General features: G+C 43.0%; 1 protein-coding gene across 5 annotated transcripts in view; it reads right to left on the bottom strand.

Annotated features, from left to right (window-relative positions):
- TMEM164 (transmembrane protein 164) overlaps positions 1-20,627 on the bottom strand; it is a 326,422-nt gene that overhangs the window by 69,080 nt on the left and 236,715 nt on the right. For all 5 annotated transcript variants that reach the window (XM_080652989.1, XM_080652988.1, XM_080652987.1 and 2 more), the window contains one exon: positions 17,969-18,047. In XM_080652989.1, coding sequence (XP_080509115.1) covers positions 17,969-18,047 — 79 coding nt within the window. The remainder of the gene's footprint in view (positions 1-17,968; positions 18,048-20,627) is intronic.

Below are 20,627 nucleotides of genomic sequence, written 5' to 3'. Positions count from 1 at the left end.
CACACCCTTATGTATTCCCCTCCCACACTAATTGGGCTCTGAGGCTCACATGGCTCAGCCATGTAATTTGCAGTGTTCAATTGCATGTCATCAAAAAAGATGCAATCAGAGGCTTGATAAGCACTTGTATATTCCCACTTGGAATGCTGCCCTAAGATCCCCCTGTCATGAAAGGACATGTAGATAGAGAAGCCCATCCATTCCAGTCATCCCAGCCATCCTAGCTGAGCCCAGGCAAAACCAGTAGAAAAATGTCTTAGCCAGTGTGTGATGCCATAACAAAATACCATGGGTTGTGTGGCTTAAACAAGAGAAATGTATTTCCTCACTAGATCAAGGCACTAGCAGATTCATGGTCTGGTGAGAGCCTACTCCCTAGTTCACAGATGGCCACCTTTATGCTGTGTCCTCACATATTAGAAGGGGCTAGAAATCCCTCTGGCCTCTTCTTATAAGAGTGTTAATCCCATTCATGAAAGCCCTACCCTCATGAGCACATCCAACCCTAATAACCTCCCAAAGGCTCCATCTCCAAATACTATCACACTGGGGTTAAGATTTCAACATATGAAATTTGGGGGACACAAACATTCAGTCCATAACAAAGAACAATCTAGTCAACCCACACAGTTGTAAGAAATAATAAGTCATTGATTTAAGCCACTAAGTTTTGAGAATGTATGTTACACGGTAGGTAACTGAAAGAGCATTCCCCCCACAACAATACCTCCCCCCAAAAAATAAGCAAGCACAAAATCCTGTATCCTAGTATTCCTTTTCCCAATAAATGGCCTTCCACGTAAGACTCAAAAAACCTTGACCCCTCCCTTTCTCTCATATGCCACATGTGTCCTGTCAGCAAATCCTGTTGGTTATACCTGCAGTATGTATTCAGAACCCAATGACTATTTTTGCCTCTATTATTAGTATACCAGCCCAAGACTCTATCATCTCCTCTCTAAATTAATAAAAACATCACTTACAGCAAGCATGTCAAACTTGCGGCCCACGGCTGCATGCGGCCCACAATGAATATTTTTGCAGCCCAGCCAATATAACGGTATGTAAGAAACATTTTAATAAAAATTACATAACTTAATTTTTACAATATCCTGTTATACATCATTATTAATAACAAACTACAACGTTCGCTAATGACTGATTACTATAACCGTGTTGCATTCATTTCCCTTAGGCGCCTTACACGCAGGCGCACCATTTCTCTCCACTAATACTAGCAGTGAATATTTTAGCAGCCGATTGACACGTCATTAGTCTTGTGCTGACTTGTTTGGTGTGTGCAACAGGAAATATTTCACTTTCGGAGAATAAGAAAAATAGGTTTATTTGCGTTACGCTTATTAATTTGTGCAGTTATTCAGTGTCTGGTAAGTTAATGTTCAAGAAAAAAAATTAATTTTTATTAAAATGTTCTATTATTTTATGTTAACAATTATTCATTTATTTCAGCCCTTTGTATTCAGCATGTCTCTATTGAAATAAACCTATGTTTTTATGAAAATTGAAGCTTTTGTTTTTTTGCGGCCCACATAAACTTAAACCTTGTTTATTTGGCCCATGTTAGCCTTTGAGTTTGACATCTTGACTTAACAGGTTCTCCTACTTCTATCCTTGCGCCCCCCACAGTCTAATTTCAGCATAACAACTGGGTGAAAAATTAATTCAGATCATGTCAGTCCTCTGCTCAAAACTTTCCAATGGCCACCCATATCCCTAAGAACAAAATATCTAGTCCTTACCTCATGGTCAGGTGATATTTCAGAACAGCTTCATTTTTGTGGCTTTGCAGATTGTTCATTTGTCTGGGGACTTGTTATAGACCCTTGCCTTTGTGGCATTCCAGATCTCACTTTAGGTTGGTCTGTGGGGCCCTATATAATTATCTGCTCTTTCACCTATATCACCAATCTTACCTCATCTCCTACTACTTTACCCTTCCTTCACACAGCTCAAGACAAACTGACCTACTTGCTGCTGCTGGAATATTCTAGAAACACTCCTGTTTCAAGGCCTTTATACTTGTTATTTCCTCTGATTGGCACATTCTTCCCCCAGATATTCATTGGCTCACTCCCTCTCCTGCAAGCCTCTCCTCAAATGTCACATTCTTGGTGAGCCTTCCCTATAAATGAAACCACCTCTTTTAAAATTGCAGCCCTCTCCACACACTCAACAGCACTATGACCCTTACTCTGCTTTTGTTCTTCCTCGTGCTGGCACTTAACATGCTCTGACTTACTATATATTTTACTTATTTCTTTACTGTCTCCTTCCACAAGAATGTAAGCTGCATGAAAGCAAGCATATGTATCTGTTTTGCTCACTGTTTAATCCCTAGTGTCTACACAAAGTAGAAATTCAATAAATACTTGAAAGAATAAAGTGAGCAGCCCAATATGTTCAAGACTTGAATGTATCATTGAACTATAATGTGGGAGAGAGGGATAAAATAGGAGATGAGTGCCAGTTCATGAAGAATTGTTTGTTACATTAGATATTTTGAATTTTACAAATCACCTTGAGATCTTGTTAAAACATAGGGTCTGTTGTAGTAGGTCTAGGGTGGTACCTGAGAGTCTACATTTCTAACTAGCTCCCAGGTGCTGCTGGTCCTCTGACCATACTTGGAATAGGAAGGGATAGAGCTTTCAGTCTGGTTGCTGATTGGAATAAGGTAAGACTGGAGGCAGGGAGACCAGTATTGAGGCTGTTGCAATAGACTACATCAGGGGTGATCTGATCTGAACATAAATATTATTAGTGGAAATGAATTTGAGGTCAAATGGACAGGATTTAATCACTGATTGGATGTGGTGGGAGTGGGAAGGGAGAATGGTGAAGGGCCAGTGATTATCTTTAGATTTCTGGCCTGAGTAATGAATGGGTGGTGGTACCACTCAATAGGATGGAGAATATTGAAGAAGGTACAGATTTGGGGATAGGGAAGAGAATGACATGTTTTTAGTTCCTGTCAACAATGCCATCCCATCTTTGGTGCCCTCTAAATGAGACACCTCCATTTCCACCTTTTGCAAGCCTTAGTTACCCAGAAGATATATCTCTGGGTGGCACAACCCCAAGATGACCATGGATGTGTAATTTCTCTTTTTTTTCAGCCATTGAGTGTAATCCCAAGTCAGGTTTTCCTTCATCCAGGCATTTGACTGAATGAACGATTTAAAGTACAAGGAAATGGAGGCTGTCCTGAGCTGGTGTCTACATGGAATGTCCATCTTGTTGACCTCCTATCCTGAGATGCTAGAGAGCCCACTCAGGCCAGGCTTCACCCTCAAAGTGCCTAGCGGGGGCTGACAGAGCCACCCAGCCTGTGGCTATGGCAACTTAAAGACCCAACTTCTATAAGCATCAGAGCCAGTCCTCTGCCAACTGCATACAAAGTGAGGACCCTGAGCTGGCAATGAATTTATCAGGTGAACCTGGCCTGGCTTAGCATAATTACCTCTGGAGTCCAGAGACCCAGGTTCTAGCTTCTACTCTTACCATGCTGCTGTGTGACCATCTGTGTGGATCAAAAACCCTCTAAGCATCAGTGTCCCTCTCACAGGGGAATCCCAGGCCCTCCCTCCCTACCTTTCAGGAGCACTGTAGGAATAGAAAAGCTAAAGAAGCATGGAGATACTTTAGAGAAAAGTGCTATTTAAACATAACACACCATTATGCCTTGCATAGTTTATAGTTAGTATTAGCTGAGTCTCTAGTGAGCTTTCAGCAAGGGGGCCAACTCTTGGATCATTTGAGACAATGAAACTTAACCTTCATTTTGTATCAGGATCTACTACTGGAGTGGCCCTCAAACTTGAGCTGGCATCAAAATCCCCTGGAGGGCTTGTTAAAATGTAGCTTGCTGGGCCCCACACCAGAGTTTCTGACTCAGTAGGTCTGGGGAGGGGCCTAGAATTAGGAATCTGAGAATTTATATTTCTAACAGGTTTAGTTGGGCTGCTGCTGCTGCTGATGATGATGATGGTCCAGGTATCACACTTTGAGAACCCCTGTCTTAGAGAATGTGTGGAAAATGCATATTCCTGGGTTCTGCCCCAGAGACTTGAATCCAGATGTGAGTGGGCCCTGCAATTTTCATTTTTATTTTTAAAGAACATATTTCTTTCCATAGATGCTTTCCTTTTTAAAAAATACTAGGGGCCCAGTGCACGAATTTGTGTACCTTGAAAGGAACTGTGGGCCACGAGACTGTGGTGGGCACAGGGGTGGGTCTCGGCCCATCCTCCATGCCCTCACCCGGCCCCTCCCACCGTGGCCCTCAGTCCCCTGTCTACCAGCAGCCCCCACTCCTGTTGCCACCGCTCCCATGCACTGATGGCGCTGGCCCCGCTCACACCCGCTGATGGCACAGAGCGATTGGGGCCAGTGCCAGGCCCTGGCAGCAGATGCGAGAAGTGGCTGCCAGCCCCAATCACCCCTCAGGAGCAGGGGGAGGTGAAGAAGCCCTGAGGAGCAATTTGGGCGGCAGCCACTGCTTGCACCTGCTGATGGCACTGAGTGATCTGGGCCGGTGCTGGGCACCAGCAGCGGGTGCGAGTGGCGGCTCTGGCGCTGGCAGTGGGTGCAAGTGGGGCCAGCATCAGCAGCAGTTGCAAGCACCAGGCAGGACTGCAGCGCACAGGAGCAAAGAATTTTCAGTAACCACCAGAGGCTCGCCCTGATGACAGTAACCGGCGCTTGTCTTGGTCTGACACCCCCGCTCACCTGCTCCACCATCCTGTTGTGGCTGACGCCCACCATGTTCCACGCTTTGCCTCCTGCTGCCCATGCCCACCTGTTCCGCATGTGCCCCCTGGTGGTCAGCGCACGTCATAGCGACCAGTTGTTCAGTTTTCTGCCGTTCGGTCTATTTGCATATTAGCCTTTTATTATATAGGATGTTTTTATTGATTTCAGAATTTCAGAGAGAGGAAGGAGAGGGAGAGAGGGATAGAAACATCAATGATGAGAGAGAATCATTGATCAGATGCCTCCTGAATGTCCCCTACTGGGGATTAAGCCTGCAACCTGGGCATGTGCCTTGACCAGAAATCGAACCATCACCTCCTGGTTCATGGGTTGACACTTAACTGCTAAACCACACCGGCTGGGCTGGAATTTTCATTTTAATAACAAGCAACTAGCGCTAGGTCCTCCGACCACCCAGGAGAAACACTGACTTTGGGGTAAATTGTGGAGTTGGAAGAGGTACCAAGAGGCCTAGGAACAGTAGAGGCCACAATCTGGTCAGATGTAAGGAGGAGTGTCTCCTGGAAGCTGATAAAATTATGGTGGGGAAATACTCCTCTGCTCCCACAAAGTGCTCCTGAGCCCCAGTTACTTCCTTCTCAGGAGGGAGGATTTCAGAAACTCACTTATCTACCCTCTTGCATAAGGCTCAGGCCTTGGCCAATTTTTCAAATTGCCCAGCTCTCCTCTTACCCACTAACCTCTCAAGAGCCTTCAGAATCTACTTGAGTCCTGTATCCTTTCCCCTGCCCCTCGCCTGACCAGCAAAGTGCAAGTGCAAAGCCAGTGAAAGAGGAAAACTTTCCCAGCAGCCTCACACTAGCTAGGGAGGAGGGGGATTGGGCTAATGGGGAGGGGAGAATAGGTAGCACAACATGGAACTAAGGTTAATATGACTTTGGGACCAATTTTCAAGCCATCATTGGCCAAAGTGCTCTGGCTTTAACTGTTCTAGAAGCTAGCACAGGGACTCTATCCCAACCCTCATACTCCAGGAAACAACTTAAAGCCCACTCAAGAGAGAAGAGGGATCAAACAACTTTGGGGTTCTTACACCCCAGTTTTCAGAAATGTCCCCAAAGACCATGAGATTTGCCTATAATTCAAAACAACCTTCTTACCCAGTGTCAAGCCTGAGGGGCTACTGCCCCCCAAATCTGAAACAGGAGCTCCCTCTAGTGCAGTGGTTTTCAACCTTTCTAATGCCGCGACCCTTTAATACAGTTCCTCATGTTGTGGTGACCCCCAACCATAAAATTATTTTCGTTGCTACTTCATAACTGTAATTTTGCTACTGTTATGAATCGTCATGTAAATATCTGTGTTTTCCGATGGTCTTAGGCGACCTGGCTAGCGGTTTTCAACCTGTGGGTCGCGACCCACAGGTTGAGAACCACTGCTGTAGAGCCTAAGACCATCGGAAAACACAGATATTTACATGACGATTCATAACAGTAGCAAAATTAGTTATGAAGTAGCAACGAAAATAATTTTATGGTTGGGGGTCACCACAACATGAGGAACTGTATTAAAGGGTCGCGGCATTAGAAAAGTTGAGAACCACTGCTCTAGTGAAACAGAAAGGGCTTTCCAGGCAGCCTGGAGACAGGGCTTCTTAACCTTCCTGCTGCCAGACAGGTACTCCTCTGGCAGCATGGGGACATGGACAAATCCCTTCTCAGAACAATGTTTTAAATGTATAAAATAAAAGGGTTATAAAGTAAGCCAATGATATTAAAGGTAATCAAAATATGTAAACAAATTTGAAATATAGTCCTCCTGTGTTTCTTTATTAATGCGTTCAATAATAAGATATAGCCACAAGTCTAATTACTAGCATAATTTCAAAGCAGTGATGAACTAAACAGTATTCTGATCTGTCTGCAACCACTGTAATGTGATAGGAAGCCATCTGTGATTGCTACTGACAACAAAGGCACAGGTGTGCTGGTTGCCTACATTCATGGGCTATTCTTCTGCTAGAGGTTAGTGAAAAGAAAGATGTGATTTTTTTTTTCCTATCCAAGTTAATGTGCCCTTAATTCTATTTGTGGATTCCAGGTTAAGAACCCCTGCTGAAATAAAAAGAACCATAAGCAATGAACAAAAAACCCCACAGGGATGAAGAAAAGGGAGTTCAGGGTGGGGGGTGCAGGGTGGATTGTGTTACCAGTCCTGCAGGTGCTGAAGCTGTGCAGGCACTCTCCTATACTCACTTGACTTCCCGCCAAACCTGGTGGCACCATCAACAAATCCTTCTATACCTTTCATGTCTGCACAGCAAGGCCCTTTTCACCTCCTCACCCTATGGTAACCTGGCTCTCCCCTGAAGACACTTCTTCTTCCTCTGGCTGCTCAGAGCAGAGATTTTTCTTTCTCATCCTCCTATTCTTTGGTGGCGGAGGGTGAGGGGGTGGGCGGGGGGCTGGTGGCAGTGGCAGTGGTTAGGGGAATTGAAGGTTCCTCCAGCTCCCCATTATTGCTTTTAGATGTTTAATCTTCTCTTTTCTCCTTCTTTCAAGCTTCAGCTTCTCTTCCTCATCACTGCCACCCACTGTCCTTCAGGTCACTATCAGATTCATCTCAGATCAGTCTACATTAGGCCTTTTCCTGCCAGCATTCTGGGTGATTTCAACATCAATGCAGGCACCACTTCCAACACCCTCACCTCATGGCTTCTTGAACCTCCTAATCTCTACAGATCTGCAACCTCCACTCCACCTGTCTACCTACAACCAGTTTCAGTCAACTCTCACAACCACCCTGCCTCAGTTGGGATTATCTGACTGTGGTCAGAAACAACCTCCCAGAGTTTCAGCTTTCATATCCTCATTCCTATGATGCACATGTCCATGGACTTCTTTGTGACCTCTGGCCCTTTGATGCCTCTGACCTCCCCCCATGGATTTCCTCCTTGGTCTGCAACTGTCTCCTGGCCTCACCTCTTTCCACGCCAGCTTGGACCCTATGACCAATCACTTGAACTCTCACACTAGCACCCTCAACTCCCTGGTGAGCAGAGGGCACCCTTCATTCCTCCTGCCCCATATTTCTACCTCCCCTTTCACTAGTTTATCCCCTAAGAGGTGGCCTGCTGAAGGTGAAAACCTAAGAAACTGCTCAGACCACATTTTATTACCTAGTAGGCACAGTCATGGTACATTAGCAAGCAGACACCACACTAATAATAGCAAATTTATATAGTGTGAACTAAGTAACAGACATTATTTTAAGTGCTTTACATACATGAATACATTTAATGCTCATTATAACCCTTTGAGGAAGTACTGTCATTCTTATTTTAGAGATGAGGAAATTAAAGCACAGAGAAGTTAAGGAAATTATCCAAGGTCACATAACTAGTAAGTGACAGAATCAGGATTTGAAACAAGGTAATCTAGGTTCATCATAAATATCTCAGAAGAATCTAACTCTGGGCAGCTAGGCTTGTGCACCTTCCTCTCTACTCTAACTTCTCAGCTCCTTCGAGTGGGTGGGAAATAAGTTCAGGACCGCTCTACAGATCTGACTACCTTAGATTCTCAGGGTATGTACAGAGCAAGAAGTTCATTTAGGTGTCAATACTAAAGGTGTAAGCTCTAGCTTTGTCTACCAGAGGAGCCCTATCTACACTGGAGGTACTGGGTGCCTGCTCAGCTAAGAATAAAGTGATGTTCTATTTCCCATTCCTTTATTGTTTCTGGGTGACCTGCCCTTGGGTGGAAACTCTAAAGGAGGAAACTGGGTGACAGGATCACCAAACTCTGCTCCAAACCCTGAACATCCCTTTATTTCTGGATCTTCCACACCATTCACCCTATTAAAAAACTCCCAATCTCAGATGGATCCCTCAAGCCAGATGTTTTGCTCCTTCACTCAGGCTGCTGAGCCCCCCTAGAAAAAATGGGGTATCTTCACAGACCAGTGCTGGAAAATGCACAGAAATTTGTTTCAGGCAGACCATCTCAGTGCTAGTCACCGAAGTTGTAGAGCTTCACTCTCCAATATACTGTTGACACTTGAACAACAAGGGGGTTAGGAACACCGACCGCCACGAAGTAGAAAATCTGACTTTAACTTTAGACTCCCAGTTGTCCTTTGGTATCCACAGGGCATTGATTCCAGGAGCATCATGGATACCAAAATTCTCAGATGTCCAAGTTCCTTTTATAAAATGGCGTAGAGCAGTGCACACAGTTGGCCCTCCACATCCAAAAATTCCCAACCATGGACTGAAAATGCTTTGTTCCATCTGTGATTGGTTGAATCCATGGATGTGGAACCACAGATTTAGTGGGCAGACTGTATATTTATTGAAAAATATCCACCTATAAGTGGGTCTGCACAGTTCAAACCTGTGTTGTTCAAGGGTCTACAGTAGTAGCTACTAAAGATAGGTAGCTATTTCAATTTCAATTTAATTTCATTAAACTTTAATCAAATTAGAAATTCCTCAGTCCTTGTTCCTTAGTTGCACTAAGCCACATTTCATCTGCTCAGGAGCGACATGTAGCTAGGCTACCTTATTGAACAGAGCAGATAAAGAATATATCCATCATCACAGATAATTCTATTGAATATTGCCAAAACAGTCCAGAATTATCTCCTCCCATATCCCGCAGCACTTGCTCCTTTCTTGCCATTACCCTTCTCAATCTTCCATAAACTGCTTCCATTCTCAGCAGTTGTCATTACCTGGTAACTTATCCTCTCCCTTTTCTCCCCAGTACCTTCAATTTTCCCTCTCACTACTGGCCTTCATCTTACACCTTAACATGCACAGCCTTGGGAAGAAAGGAGAGGGGAGTATTGGAAAGGGAATGAGGGTAACAGGAAGAGGGGTAAGGGGAGGGCTGGAAATCAGTCCCTTGGCTCTGCAACACCCTTAACCCCTCTTTCCTTAACGCCCTTAATTTCTTCTTCCTTCCCATCCCCACTTCTCCAACAGCTTACCGTCCTGAACTCTCTGAAACAATGTGGCACTCTTGAGCACTATTACTTTGATTAAGATTTCCATTGTCTTAGCTTCCAGGACAACCAACCACTCCTATTCTTCTGACCATTCCTTACACTCTTCTTCTTCTGTCTATTATTTACAGGTTGATGCTCCTCAACCTTTTTCTAAGTTGTTTCTTCCCCACCTACATAGCTATCCTGGACCACTTTATCCATTCCCATGACTATATCCACCACCTTTACAGCAATGATACCTCAGTCAGTCTCTATCTCACACTCCCCTGAACAGCTCCTGAATATTCCATCCAACCACCTCTTGGATATCTCATCCTGGATAGCCTAGAAGTACCTCAAACCAAGTAAAATCATCTCCCCCTTAAAATATGCTCCTTCCTTCTGTGCTCCCTCTCCATTAGTATCACCCTATCCCCCTCAGCCACCCAGGAAAAATTCCTGGAACCTCACGGATGTTGCCTTCTCCATCATTCCCATAGCATCTTAATTACAACAAACACTATCAATTTGATTATTTATTTATTATTAGTTTAAATTAAAATTTAAAAATCTTAATTGTATATCCTCATCTCTTGACAAGGTGAAAATATGAGACTACTGCCACCTGGTGGTAATATACGGATACACAACTACATAAGACTGTGACACTCAAAATAAGAGTAATTCAAATTAAAACTGAATTGATATACCATTATTTTTATCCATCAGATGGGCAAAAATTAAAAAAATTAGAAATACACTCTTTTGGTGAGGCTATGTGGAAGCAAGCAATCTTATACATTGCTATTGAGCATTTAAATTGGTATAACTTTATGGACTTGGAAATATCCATCAAAATTACAAACGCACACACTCGTTGATTCAGCAATTCTACTTAGGAGGATTTATCCCATAGATACACTTGCACACATGCAAAATGGCATCAGTACAAGATCATACAGTGCAATGTTATTTATATTAGCAAAATATTTGAAACAACCTAAATGTCTATCAATAGGGAACAGAATAAATAATGGTATAGTGTTGTAGCCTTGTGTTATGTCTAACAGAAAAAACCCTGGAGTCATACCAGTGGTCCAAATCCTGGGTCTTCCACTTAGTATCTCAGTGTCAGTTTCTTCATTTAAAAGGGAGATAATAGTAATATCTACCTACAAGGACTGTGGTGGGGATTAAATATGTTAGTAAATCTGAAGAATTTGCAATAATATCATCTGGCATAGCATAGTGCAATATAAAGTGTTGCCATTTTTATTATACTGTGTTTTTATCATCCATACAATGGAACACACTCTCCTGTGGAAAATAATGAAGAAGCTTCCTATGGGCTTATATGGCAAGCTGGCTAAGAAATACTACTAAGCAAAACAGTAACGACAGCAACAAAACAGTAGTACAAAGCAGTAGTATTTTGAGATATGTGTTTTAAGAAGGAAGAAAATAAAATACTTTTAACTTTACTTATATATTCAAAACAAACTTTGGAGGATATGCAAAAGCAAAAATGGTATTTACGGCATTTACTTGTGGAGTTGTAGGGGGCTGTAGGTGAATGGAAGGAATGGGTGGGAAGGTGATTTTTCACAGAATGACTTTTTGTATCTCAGATTTTGAAGTACAGATGGTTTCTGACATATAATGGTTGTTAACATGATTTTTTTTTACTTCATAATAGTGTGAAAGCAATACACGTTCACTGGAAACCATACTTTGAATTTCAAATTTGGATCTTTTCCCAGGCTAGTGATGTGCGTCATGATACTGGACAGTGGCATGGAGCCCGCAGCTCCCAGTTAGCCACGTGATCACAAAGGTAAACCACTGACACTCTACAGCATATTCATTGTTAGATAATTTTACCCAACTATAGGCCAATGTTAAGTATTCTGAGCATGTTTAAGGCAGGCTAGGGTAAGCTATGATGCTCATTTGGTAGGTTAGATATATTAAATGCTTTTTGACTTAGGATCTTTTCAACTTATGATGGGCTTATAGGGACTCTACCCCATCATAAGTTGAGGAGCATCTGTATATCAATGAGTTATGTAAGAAAAGAATTAAGAGGAAACACAAACTGATTTAATGCCCTTTTTAAAAACTTTCACTGGCTTTCCTCAGCTCATAGAATAAAGATCAAACCTCTTCCCATGACCAAAAAGCCCTCCATATCTGACCCCTGCCTGCCCCTCAGGTCCGATGTTACCCATTCTTTCTAGGCTCCCTCTCCTGCTGCCCTGCTGTTACACATGCCATTTTGTGCTGTTATAAGTAATCCTATACTTCCTTGTAAATTTCTCTACTCATCCTTCAGCTCTCAGTTGAAATGTCACTTCCTCAGGGAACGCCCTCCCAAACCTCCAACCCAGGTTAGCTTGTGTTGTAAACTCTCACAAAAACATGTTCCTTTCTTTCAGAGTACCTACCTCAATTATACAGGGTGGGGTAAAAGTAGCTTTACAGTTGTTCGTATGGAAAATAATATAATAAATAATAATAGAAGAATAAACTGTTTTGTGTGCTCACAACTGCAGACCTACTTTTGCCCCACCTTGTATACATTTATTTCTGTGATGATTTGATTCACATCTGTTTATTCCCACTACAATAAAAATTCTGGTATTCACTCATCCAGGCACCGCAGGGGTCAGTACAGAGCCTAGCATAAATAAGGCACATATAAATATGTTGCTATTCTTTGAATGTCTGTGTCCTCCAAAATTCTTATGGTGTAATCCTAACTCCCAAACATGATGCTATTAGGAGATGGGGCCTTTGGGAGATATTTAGGTCATTAAGGTGGAGCCCTCCTGATAGGATCAGTGCCTTAGGAAAGAGGCTCCAGAGAGATCTCTCACCCCTCCTACCATATGAGAACACAGTCAGAAGGTGCTGGCTATGAACCAGGAAGAGGGTCCTCACCAGAAGGTGACCATGCTGGCATCTTAACTTGAACTTCCAAGATTCCAGAAATATGGGAAATAAACTTATGTTTTTTATAAGCTACTCAGTTGGTAGTATGTTGTTATAGCAGCCTGAACAGACTAAGACACATGTGTTAAATGAATGGATGAATCAGATACAGGGGTAGGGATGATTACCAGATTTTAGTTGGGATGACTGAGTGGTACCATCTCTCAAAACAACCACAGAAAGAACAGCAGGGCCGGTGAGGAAGATAATGAGTGCAGCATGGACAGGTTGAGTTTGAGGTGTGCTTCCAATACTCAGGTGGAGAAGTTGAGTAACAATATGAAACTGAATCTCCTAAGTCTGGGCTGTAGATAGGAATGTGATGGTCATCACTGTACAGGCTGCTGGTTAAATTGTGCAAGCACATGAGACCATGCCAGGAATAGCAAGAGAAAGGTGAGCCCAGAACAGAACTCTGGGGAAATCAACATCTCAGAAAATAGAGGAAAAATAACTGAAGAAGACAGGAAGACATGGTCAGTGAGGTAGGTAAGCCAAGAGAGGGAGAGATTTTGAAAGCCCTGAGAGAAGAGTCTTATCCATGTAACATTTGTATTGTTATTATGTATAAAATATAGATCCTTAAATCTATTTTTCCCCTAAAATATATTTTTTATAAGAGAAACTTTATATTATCCATGAAATCCTGGATTCACTGCACTGGGTATCTATTGTTATATATGTTAAATACATTAACTATTTTTTAAGTTTATTTCTGTACCACCTGAAATCACCTCATGAGGTGTCGAGAGCAAAATTATAATAGAAACCATGAAATTTTAGAGGCCCAAATATAATTTACTTGAGAGATTTTCTCTAGTAGACCAACACTAGGCATTGGAATTGGACACTGGTTCTAGTGGAAGGGGTAGGGAGTGAGACATTTTCAGGAGCTGGTGAAAGGAAAGTTCCAGTAATTGGACATAGTGGTATAAGCTGGCTGGGAAAAGGAGGAGGCTGAAAGGAATAGAGATTTAGGTCAAAGAAAGGAATATAGAGGCTTAAAATATCAGACAGAGGAGTTTTAAAGGAAGGAGAAGGCAAGGCCCAGATGGCTGAAGAGAAGGGGATACAGAAGTCACCCAATTAAGAAGGCCAAACCTTGAGAAGATGGGGGTGGAATGAGCAGTCCTCACTGGAAATCTCTCAGGATGCTGACTAGCACTGTAATGGAAAATATGAGAGCCCATGAGCCAAAGACATCTAGGAATGTGGGGCAAGTGACCAAGAGGTTAGTTTGTGGTGATGATGAAAAAAGGTCAAGAGAATGGAAAAGTAGAAGCATTTTCACATAAGCAGAGATGAAATAATGGAAGAGACAGTAGGGAGCAGGCCAAACAGAAAGAGCAGTCTCCAGTAGAGGGAGCTTCAGGCAAGAGATAGGACTTTGTTCTGTGAAGAGCTGGTGTTGGGGCTAGAGGGTTTATACAAAAAAATATAGTTACAGAGAGCCAAAGGCAAAGAGTTGGGAGCTCAAGAAACAGAAATCAAGAGCCAGGCTGGAGGAAGAAAAGAGCAGTGTGGACAAAGATGGTGGTGCAGAAGGACTGAAGGAACAAGGAAGAATGGGGTTCCTGATAAGCACCACTCAGCCACCTCCAAACCACAGGAAGAACTTCCAAGATTAATTACAACAAACACTATCAATTAGGAAAACAGAGTTCCTGGAAACAAGAGGTATATATCTATAGGAGGGCCATCTTGCCTTGCATAAAACCCCCCGAGCCAGTTATTTCTAGAAAATTACAAGAGACTTCTAGAGAAAAGAAGCCCCAAACCCTCAATTTTTTTTTGTTTTATAAGGAATAATCTTTCCATTGCTCATGGCAGATCTACTTTCCCTCTGCAAGCCCTAAAAACAAGGCTCTGCTGAAGGTCAAACTAGCCCAAGGAAATCCAGATTATTCTCTAAATGCCATTTCCCCCAGGTGAACAGCAGAGGGCAGCAAAGAGCCATAAAGGAAGCTGAGCCCAAGCAGGAGCCCAGAAATAGTGAAGGGAAAGTGAACCAGGCTTCAGCAATCATACCATGCTCCCATGGTACCCTCTGTCATACTTATAATGTTGTATTACAATTGTCTCTCTTATCCTATAGATGAGGAGGGGAGACTCCCAGCATGATGTGGTTAAGAGACAGACATCTGTCTTTTAGGAAAAGAGTACTGGTTTGGGAGAGAATCTAGGCTGACTCTGAATCTGGGCTGTGGGCAAGGTACCTAATATTTCTGAGTCTTGATTTTCTTCTATGTAGAAGGAAGATTTTTTTCACCAGGTTAGCTGTGATGAGAAAATAGATAAAACATGCCTAGCACAGTATGTCACACATAGTAAACACTCAATAAAAAGAAGCTATTGATATTTACTGTAGTTATTATTGCTGTTATTATTATAGCCTCTTCTCAGGGTCAGACAGCAGAGGAGAAGGGGAAAAAATCACAAATTTAGGAAATAAATTGGAATTAAGACTTGGAATCCCTACTTCCTCAGCTCAATCCCTCTAAATGGTGCAATAATAGACACAATAGAAGGCCACAGTGGGCCCAGGACTGTGCTTCCAGGGGTTAGAGCATTGGCCCACATACCAAAGGATCTCAGTCTCTCTCTTTCCTTCTCTCTCCCCTCCCTTCCTCTCTTCTTCTCTCTCTAAAATTCAATGGGAAAAATATCCTTGGGTGAAGATTAACAACAACAAAAAAGAAGGCCATAGTGGAATCACCCACTTCTGAAGGTGCAGCTTCCCAGATTTTGGTTTGTTTGTTGGGTCGGTGGGGAGTGTGGGGAATGGCTTGTTGGTATTTTTCATGTCAAACCAGTCTAGCTCAGGAACCTGACAGATTTTTACAGGCACCTCAGAGCACAAACTGGTTAACTAAACAGCCATGTGCACCCCTCAGAACTTAAATTGCAAACCTCAGAAACTAGCAACAAGTGGTGGGGGTCTGGAGCCCTGGGACAGCTACCTGCCTGGTGCCCTTCATAATGTGTCTATCTCTGAGACTTAAGTATTATTAGGAAGCTATTTCCTGTGCCACAGGGGACAAACAAGAGAAATGGCACAGGTTTCCTTGTTATTGGAACTTCAGATTTCCCTTAAAGCTTAGAGGGGAAAATACTGTGTTTAAAGCAAACTGAAAGTTAAGATCTGTGGAGAAAAAAAAAAAGTCAAGATCTCTTTGACAGTGTGAGACCCCAAGTGGCTGTTCAGGGTAAAAACAGTCTTCAAGAAACTATCCTCTATATATAAAAGACTAATATGCCCATCCGACTGGTCGCTATAATGCGCACTGACCACCAGGGGGCAGACACTCAATGCAGGAGCTGTCATGATGTGCACTGGCCATTTACAGAGAAACAGCACCGTAGACTGAGCACTAACAAAGCAACACTCGGCTTCCCCCAAGTGGGACATAGGCCCCGCCACCACCCAGGAGCGAAAGCCCACCAAATTGCAGCCAACGCTGCCGAGACCCCATGGCCAGCCCAGAAACGGTCGCTGTGGGAGCTGGGTAATGACATCATGTAGCAATGCCTGGCTTCCTCTCCCTAGGAACTAGCAACTAGCCTTCTTGCAGTTTCTTTAGCCCAGGAACATGACTTGCTTTATAGCTAGGTCAAAACATTTACACTTTAACCAAATGTCTGTGAAGTGTTTTCCCATGCCTCATCTCATTTGATCCTCACAGAAGTCCTGGAATAGGTAGATAGGAGACTCGGTGGAATCCTATTTTCTTTTCATTAGCTGGAAAACGGAGATTTAGAAAGCTTAGAAACTTGACCCGACTGAAAAGTAAGAAATGGTGGACCTTGAAAATGACTTCAGGTTTTCTCAATGCGCAGAATATAGTCAAACACTGCTGCAGTTAAATATTTTACCCTTTGTTCTCCCTGCGATAATAATTTGCTCCGTGTTGATATTTACTGCTGTGTTGCTGACAATTACCTGAAAGAGAAGTTGGGGTGCTTCATTGGGCTGGAACATGCATGATACATATAAAGCTCTCACTGGAGCCAAACGCACACATGTGTTTTGATCTGTCATTGTCCATCGTGAATTTGGTTGACACTTCTATTATAGAGAAAGGGCAAACAGCGATATTAAAATATTTCTTCTAATTAATTTCCTTTCAGTGTGCACTAATCCGTGCACAGGGCCACTAGTATTTAAATAACTCCTAAGAATCACAATTGATAGAAACCAGGGACAGGGGGAAAATCTCTGGACTGGTAGTAGCTGACATATACAGTAATAATGCACATCCTCCAACATGTCCCTAGATTGACTGGTCCTGGGGCTGTCTCATACCAGAAGTTCTTAAGTTAGAGGATTCCTGAGTTAGAGGAAGCACACTTCCAAACCATCTTCCACTGGGCTCAAGGGCCCATGTGGACTTGTGTCATATTTAATGCAATATAAATGAAACCCTTGCTGCCTGGGATAAGGTAGGGAGGGTTGATCTCTGAGAAAACTCCCAGAAATCCAGATAAAGAGGCTGGTGGCTAAGGGTAGAAGAGGGTGTCTTCCAGGTATAGGCTTTATAGGATGGTAAGAACACAGAAGGAGCTGCTCTCATACTTAGCCTAAAAAGGATAGGAACTACCCTTCCCTTTTGTCTACTATAAAATAGAGAGAAGGGATAATTTAAGGGACATTCCATGATCACAAATAAGTTTCCATTCTAGGCCACCGCTCCCAAGTTGGTGGTCTCACCCTCATGACCAAATGAAGGTTTTCAATAATTGGTTTTACATGAAGGTCACTGCTTTCACCTGTCTCTTCCCTCAATCCCATAACCGCACAGTCCCTGGACTTCTCCCCTCTTTCAGTATTTCTTTGGTTCTGAGAGGATGGATATAATGAGCAAGAGCACAAGGTCTGTCTCCTAAGAGAACTGAGTGCTTCCTTCTCACCTTCCAGCCTGTACTGCACACTAAGACAAGGGGAAGGCATAAGCACAAGCAAGTGACAGAGTGTGGGAAGTTTCATTCAAACCCAAACAACCACAGACTAGGCCCTGGCACAGGCAGTCAGCAGCACCAAGCTCATCCACAAAAGATGGTTCTGAAAAGCCCCCAGACTCTTTGCAGGCCCCATCCATGCCCATTTCCTACTGCCTGGCATAAAGCATGCTGCATAAATCCAGCCAGGCAGGAGCTTAAGATCCTGGTAGGCATCCAAGAGGTTATGACTCCTCAAAACAGAAGGGAGCATCTAGGTGTTGGGGTGGCACAGGGGTGTGGTTTTTGCTGGCCTTACCTCCTTTCCAAAGCAGGTAGATGGGCACCACGTAGAGCATAACGTGCTGAATGTAATATACCTCCAATTCAAAGGGGAGCTGTAAGGACAGGAGGGAGAGGTGTTTCAGAACAGAAAGCACACATTTCCACAGATTCTGAACTTGAACACTCTTGCTCTTTACAAGCCACATCTTAGCAACCCCATGCATTTCACCAGTTCACCTCCCTTCACAATCAGACAAAAACAAACAAACCTGAAATGAATATACCTATGACCTAGGCTGGCATCTTCCAATGTGTATTTTGCAGAGATAGTACTTGAAAAATGTTCGACTAAGAAAGTTGGTTACCCCATAACTTCTGTCTGTAAAAACCAGTGGGGATTGTGGCTGAGTGAGATGGAGGGCTCTGGAGTCACTGGAAGTTCTCCTTAAAGGGACCAAACACAGACTTACTTGGACTCTCTCCGTTTGAGCTCCAGTACTGGGGCAGCAGCTTGAACAGAATCAGGGACATATGGGGAGGAATTGAATTGTCTGGCATCAGGGAGAGAGATGGTGGGTGGGCAGCTTTCTTTCAGACGGAAGTGCTGACAGAGGCCATTGCTCCTTTTCTGAGACTCACCCCTATAGAGCTGAAAGGCAGGTGCCATATCTGAGTATCCATCAATCTGGCACACATTGTTTGCCCCATCTTGGTGATTACCTGAGGCTCTGCTCCCCCCAACTTTTGAGTCCACCTGAGTTGTTTCCAGTGTTTTTTTCAATATGAACAGCCTGTCTTGCCTCATACTTCAGACTTTCCTAAAATCTCTCTAACAAGATGCATCTAACCTCTGCATACTCTATACCTCTTGCCAAGTGAACCCAGACCTAGCACTAGTGGAAGCCTGGCATTGGTTCACAACTTGGTCTCTCCTTAGCACTTCCAAGCCAAGCACAAGTAGCAACAATCTGCAGATCACTCTGTAGCTTGTACCAGGTGGCTCCAAGCTGCACACAGGCAGTGGCTGACCTTGCACCTCCCAAAAGTCCCCAGAGTAAGTGCACCCAATGGACAGATTCACACCAAACTGGATTAAAACCCCACCACCCACACGAGTGACACACTCAAGGGCCGGACTCAGTGAACACCAGAGACCCACTGAAGCAAGTCCTGTTAGGGTTGAATCCTGCATAGCAGCTCCTCTGATGTAGTCATGGCTGGTCAGCATGGGGCTCAATTCCTCCCAGTGATGTGCCAATAGCAATCAAGGCTCAACTACAACAAGACTGCACACAACTCACATAGGGGCACACATGGAGTGCCCAACTCAAGTGAATGGGGAAGCTGTGCCACTGGGCCCTACAGGACACCTACTACACAAGGCCACTCTACCAATTCCAGGAGACATAGCAGCTCTACATAATACATAGAAACTAAAACTGGGAAGCAGCCAAAATATAGAGAAACATAAACCGGTCCCAAATGAAAGAACATGAGAAATCTCCAGAAAAAGAACTAAGGCAAGCCCTAACTGGTTTGACTCAGTGGATAGAGCATCGGCCTGCGGACTGAAGGGTTTCAGGTTCGATTCCGGTCAAGGGCATGTACCTTGGTTGTGGGCACATCCCCAGTAGGGGGTGTTCAGGAGGCAGCTGATTGATGTTCCTCTCTCATCGATGTTTTTAACTCTCTATCCCTCTCCCTTCCTCTCTGTAAAAATCAATAAAATATATTTAAAACAAAAAGAACTAAGGCAAGCTAATGACCAGATATAGAGTTCAAAACAATGCTTATAAGGATGCTCAAGGAACTTAGTGAGAACTTCAATAGCATGAAAAAGGAAAAAGAAGCCACAAAAAGAACCAGTCATAAATGAAGGCTACAATAACTATAATGAAGAATACATTATAGGGAATAAACAGTAGAGTAGATAAAACAGAGGATAAAGTGAGTGATGTGGAAGATAAAAAACCATAAAATATACAATCAGAACAGAAAAAGAAAATATATTTTAAAAAATGAGGATAGTGTAAGGAGCCTCTGGGACAACGTCAAATATACCAACATTCACAACATGGGGATGCTGAAAAAAGAAGAGAGAGAGAGAGCAAGGAATTGAAAGCCTATTTGAAAAAAATGATGACAGAAAACTTCTCTAACTTGGTGAAGGAAATAGACATTCAAGTCTAGGAAGCACAGAAAGTGCCAAACAAGATGAACCCAAAGAAGCCCACATCAAGATACATCATAATTAAAATGCAAAATATTAAAGACAAATAATCTTAAAAGCAACAAGAGAAAGGCAGTTTGTTACCTACAAAGGAGCTCCCATAAGACTGTCAACTGATTTCTCAGCAGAAACTTTGCAGGCCAGAAGGGATTGGCAAGAAATATTCAAAGTAATAAAAAGCAAGGACCTACAACCAAGATTACTCTACCCAGTGAAGCTATCATTTAGAATTGAGGACAGATAAAGAGCTTCCCAGACAAGAAAAAGTTAAAGGAGTTCGTCACCATCAAACCAGTATTACAAGAAATGTTAAAGAGTCTTCTTTAAGAATAAGAGGGAAAAAAGGTAAAAAAATATGAACAATAAAATGGCAATAAATACATATCTATCAACAACTGAATCTGAAAAACAAAATAAACAAGCAGAACAGAAACAGACTCATAGATACAGAGAACATTTTGAT

Source organism: Plecotus auritus, assembly GCF_963455305.1.
Source record: "Plecotus auritus genome assembly, chromosome: X".
NCBI classification, from domain to species: Eukaryota; Metazoa; Chordata; class Mammalia; order Chiroptera; family Vespertilionidae; genus Plecotus; species Plecotus auritus.
This window is presented reverse-complemented; position numbering and strand designations above follow the sequence as displayed.